This window comes from Notothenia coriiceps, unplaced genomic scaffold (assembly GCF_000735185.1).
Source record: "Notothenia coriiceps isolate Sejong01 unplaced genomic scaffold, NC01 NC01_scaffold00006939, whole genome shotgun sequence".
NCBI classification, from domain to species: Eukaryota; Metazoa; Chordata; class Actinopteri; order Perciformes; family Nototheniidae; genus Notothenia; species Notothenia coriiceps.
In genome coordinates this window covers 33,747-39,303 of record NW_011339640.1, presented here as the reverse complement: position 1 = coordinate 39,303, position 5,557 = coordinate 33,747, and the positions used below count along the sequence as shown (strand labels likewise).

The 5,557-nt window shown below is 40.3% G+C and overlaps 1 protein-coding gene across 1 annotated transcript in view; it reads left to right on the top strand.

Moving 5' to 3' along the window:
- The first annotated feature begins 304 nt into the window (after nucleotides 1-304).
- Nucleotides 305-5,557, top strand: part of LOC104943850 (arrestin domain-containing protein 3-like) — a 20,678-nt gene continuing 15,425 nt past the window's right edge. Inside the window, exons 1-2 of the mRNA XM_010769315.1 lie at nucleotides 305-830; nucleotides 4,883-4,964. Coding sequence (XP_010767617.1) covers nucleotides 551-830; nucleotides 4,883-4,964 — 362 coding nt within the window. The 5' untranslated portion in view covers nucleotides 305-550. The remainder of the gene's footprint in view (nucleotides 831-4,882; nucleotides 4,965-5,557) is intronic.

Below are 5,557 nucleotides of genomic sequence, written 5' to 3'. Positions count from 1 at the left end.
CAGGAGAGGACTCTTTAAAGTAGAGACACTACATACTGATATACACCTGAACATCAGCAGGATAGGACTATTTAAAGTAGAGACACACTGATATACTTTAGTTAAATATATTCTTCCACCATTTATTACAAGTATATTTCAGTAAATCAGTAAATGTCCTTAGAGGACACATCCTACTCTCAGTATTTGTAAACACTAAAAAGTCTGAAGTGTGTGTGTGTGTGTGTGTGTGTGTGTGTGTGTGTGTGTGTGTGTGTGTGTGTGTGTGCTGGTGGCTGCGCACATGCTCAGTTGAGATTATTTTAGCGCACGGAGGCTTTAAGAGCTCGCGGCAGCGGGAGCCGGCAGCAGAGGACCGAAGAGAGAGAGAAACACCGGGAGCTTCGCGTACAGCTGGCCCAGCAGCGGTGCCTCTCTCTCGGATGAACGAGCACCGTAACACCCCGCCGCCCTCGGCTCTTTGGCTTGGGCACCCGGAGGTCAGGCGCATGTGCCAAACGCTTTTACGCGCAACTTAAAGACTCTTTTTGAATATAATTGTGTTCTCACCATGGGGCTTGGAAAAGTGAGGGTCTTGGCTATATTATTCGACAGCCTGAATGATAACAACCTGCCCGCCTTCTCTGGGGGGGATCTGGTGTCTGGGAGGGTGGTTGTGGAGGTGACCGGGGATGTGCGTGTGAAAAGTCTGGATGTAACCGCACGAGGGGTCGCAAAAGTCCGATGGACCGAGTCTAGAAACACCGGGGCCAACACGGCTTACACCCAGAACTACACCGAGGAGGTGGAGTACCTTCACCACTACGACACCCTGATAGGAGAGGAGAGAGGTAAGCGTACATGTGCAAACTTCTCACAAAACTTTATTAATAACAGCGAGTCGAACAGAGCCCCCAAACCTCCATCAGTGAGTGGTGCTGATGCAACAGCTGAGGCACTCCGCGGCGCTTCCCCTCACGTAAAACAAACTCATGGATCATCACATTTTACATGTTAGGGTGAATAAAAAGGCATTTTGTGACTGATGTAAGACACGTTGAGGTGCTGTTAGCTGCGGGGAGAGAAGTTGCGGTCCACGTTTGCGTAAAAAGGAGCGAAATCGCGACAGAATCGGAAATACATTTAGTTTTTCCGCATGTTTTTTGCAATATTCACTCAAAGTAAAAAGGGGAATACACATTTTAACTGAATTCATCCTGAAGATAGGCTCGCTATAAGGCAACTCCCTTTGTTCGAAGCGGTTCAAACCTGTTCAGAAACTGCCAGAGAGGAGGGGGAGGACCCGGCTGAGTGTGTGTGTGTGTGTGTGTGTGTGTGTGTGTGTGTGTGTGTGTGTGTGTGTGTGTGTCAGCTGATTGTTGAGCCTCTCACCACATCCTCCTCCACCTGTGTTCTTTTCTGTTTTCACTTGTTACATGAGATGCACGTGATGATCCAGAGGACAGTTACATTTCATTGAAACCCTCCATTTGACGTCACTTCCCACCAGTTTAATACTCCCAGTGTGAGGGTCTCTGAAATGTCAGTGGGATCATTTAAGGACACGTGTTGTTGGACCTCATGAAGAAGAAAAAAAGGGAGTTTCCGAGGAGGATTGAATGTCTCTATCTGCAGACTGAACGCACTTCCTGTCAGAGTTTTGTTTATTATCGGATGGAGATCAGGGTAAAACGTTAGGAAGTAAAAAAAAAGGTTTTAACTTTCAGGGATCCTTTTATTTAATCAGAAAATGTCCATTTGTTGGCTTTTTCCGCAGCTTTTGGTTGTATTCTAATGGATTAAAACAACACATATTCCAAGTCTCAAGGTAAATGTTAATGTAAAGGGACTTAAATACATTAGTAAAATAAAATGATTGGATTAGGGTGGAATAATGGGTATATATTACAATATTTAATGCAGAACAGAAACGCCACAGAAGGTTTATTTTGTGTTTGATTCATTAGAATAAACAAACAAATACAAATAATTGTAATAATTTACAAAAATAATACAATTTCAAATAAATAATAATACACAAAAAACGTATTATCGCTAATACTAATAATTAAAAAAATAATTGTGATTATAATATTAATAACAATAATAATTAAAATAGAGAAACAGAGGTGTACAAGTTAATTTCTGCATATTATAATCACATCATGCGTTGGACATCCTGTACGACACCTGTATTAATGGCTCAAAAAGTATAAAGAAATGCATTTATATGATTCATCAAGAAAGCTGACAAGGGAAGGACGCAATTTGCAACTCTGAAACATTGGTAAATAGTTTATTTATCTTTCAATACAAAACTATTTACCCTGTGTAAGTGTCTGCAATGTGACACAGTTACAAGCAATGATAGATAAGGGAAATACACATGAACAGGTTTTCCTTCACCCATGACACCTGTCTGTCACGTGTCCATTGAATCATAATGGTGAAAAACAAACATCATGACCGCCTTATGAGCACAACACGTCCTTGGCCACTCCGACGCTTAAGGTCCACCGCATGCCTGTACTTAATGTGAATTTGCTGTAACTTGGCGGAAAGCTGGCCCTGTGTAATGTCGTTCAAGTCGTGAGGGAAATCCTTCTCTGTCGGGGTCCTCAGATACTGCGGCCGAGATATGTCCCCTATCTCGCTATATTTAGACTTGCAGGACTCCCAGTCAACATTCTCCTGTATTTTGGTAGTTTTGTAGTCTAGTGTGACCATAAGCAGAAGCTCTACCTCGTCGTCAGTCCACGAAAATTAGTCCTTTCTTGCGCGAATATCAGCCATCTTCGACCTTGTTTGTTTGTTTGTTTTTGCCTTACACATCCGGGGGGGATCTTATACTCTCTGCTTTTGGTGTATTTCATGGCGGAAGTTACTACGCCACTTACAGGCCCGGCATATGTACTACAGCGTCTCCAGCGGTCTCATGTAATGAGCCGAATGCGTGTGAACGGAAGACTTTTTTGAAAACGAATACGGTGCGTAAACGCATACGCTCCCGTTTCGTTCTCGTGTTAATGGGGCCTAAAAATAAGGTCATATGTAAATAATGACCTTAGTTTCCATTACACCGTTACACAGAAAATGTAACTGCCATCCCAATTAAGTTAAAAACGAACGACGTGATCCATATCAAGGGTTTGTTTACGTCATTTTGTGAACATTGGAAATACATTTATCAATATCGGACCCCAGTAGGAAGTTTGTTTCACATTACAGCAATAACTAGTCACTTGTATTCTCAATTAAATGGAATTAAATGTCCGTCACAATTCGCTAAAACCTCCATGTCACGAAAAATATAACAATATATTTAGTTTAATATCAAATGAGACAAAAAAGTGATTATTTTTTTGGCATTTCTGCTGGAAAAACTGAAAATATGAATTGATTTCTCTGCAAAATACATGAGTATAGTGTCTTCCCTTTTTATCACCAAAATCTATAAATGAATGTCAAATAAACCCTAAAGTGTGATAAATAAGCCCATGGGAGTTGATAGAAACCTGCAGAAATGAACCTTTTGAAGAGATTTCTATCGTTTGTACAAGCTGTTTCAAAGTTTAAGATGTTAAAAGTGTAGAAAAAGATATCAAAACGTAATGCTTATTCCTGTTTTCTTTGTGTATGTTGTATTGCTTGTGTTTAATGTGATGAAATAAAACGCTGTGAGTGTGAAAGACGTTTCTCTCCTGTCATCATTTATTCAACTTTGCGTGAGTTTTCTACCTGTTAGTATCAGATGGAAGTAAATGTCGTCGTCTCTTTCCCCCCCTCTTCATATCGTGCAACACACCACATGGCTGTACAAATGTGGGGAGGGCTTGTCTGGGCTGAACCAATCAGATCGCAGCATGTGATACATTATCACACTTCTCCACCAATGGGAGGTCACGTTGGAGTGCATGCGTTGGGGTTGGAGTTTCCAGCTGAAGAGGCTGCTCAGGCTGGTTCATACCGGTCTGCTCCTGCTGAACACACACACACACACACACACACACACACGAACAGACACACGCACACACGGTGATGCAGGCTGAATGTGTGCTGAGGTGGCAGGAAGTTTAGCGGAGACATTTAAACGGAGAAATACAAACACAAACAGAGAAATGAGGAAGTAGACGGAGGTCGAGTTTTCTTTTGACCACAGGGTGTGTTACTTCTGCTTCTGATGCAGGGGACATCGTTGGTTTTACTCAAATACGGCCATACAAACATGTGAATTAAGTCGTTTTGTTGCCAAGTAGGTTTTCACATGCAATGTTAGTGCAAAAAAAATTGTTCAAAAAATAAAAGCAGAAATAACTAGAATTAATAACAATTTAACTAAATTAAATAAACGCAAAAAATAGCAACACAATCAATAATAAAATAAAAGGTATAAAAATACAAAATCTCATAAAAAATAAAATATTAAAAAAAAATATGAAATAATAAACATTTTATAAAAAATATATGAAGACAGATATAGCAAAACATACAATACAGATAAAAAATAAAATAAATAGTAATTATGTCAGAAATGACCAAAATCTATCAAAAATAAAATAAAAGCAGAAATAATAAAAGTAGAAAAAGAAATGCAAATAAAAACCTAAAAATATTTCTGAATTAAAATGCCAAATCTGAACATCCATGTTGTTTGCTTTGAACATCCATCAGTGTATCTGGATATAAAATATATAACAGCAGGAAATCTACATATTTTAAGGAGTGACAAACTGCAGTTTCTGGTCATTTCTTCATGAAAAACGACTCAAAACGAACCATTACCTTTGCTTTCTTGACTTTAATCCTCCTCTAACAGGTGTAGATACACCCTCTGATGTTCAGTGATGCTGTGTGTTAACGTCACGTGATATTTATTACATACATGTGTGTTTCTAACCTCCAGACGAGGACTGTGCGGAGGAGGGTCTGACTGTTCTGCACGCCGGTTTACACGAGTTCGCCTTCAGCTTCAACCTGCCTCAGATGTGAGTATTATGGTACATTTACTCAAGTACAACTTCAAGGTACTTTCCTTCAGTGTGTACATGTACTGCTACATCATACCTCTCCACTTGTACTTGTACTGTTCCCATACTTGTCAACCCTCCCGATTTTCGCGGGAGACTCCCGATTTCATTGCCCTCTCGCATTTCTCCCGATTTCTGACAAAATCAGATTTACACACGACTGTTTCCACTCGGACTTTAATACAGCTACACCATTGTTTGGTTTCCATGGTAACACGGCTCTTTAGTAGCGCGCGCAACTCAAAGTCTGAGAGGGTGAGGCAGATAGTCACAGAAAACAGAACAAGAATCGACAACTACTCTACTCTCTGCTCACTCCTTTCCTGTAAAATACAGGTCCAGCCCACACATATGCTCCATCAAGGACAGTGCTACAGGCCGCAAGGCAGTGCACTTACAACTACAATAAGCATGTTAATGTTAATCTAACAGCTCCGGCGATCCACTAGCTGTTTTGTTTTGTGTTTTTTATGCTGCTGCAACGCAAACATTTCCTAATTTGGGATCAATAAAGTACCTCTTATATTCTCTTAAAGATCAGACTTGGAAAA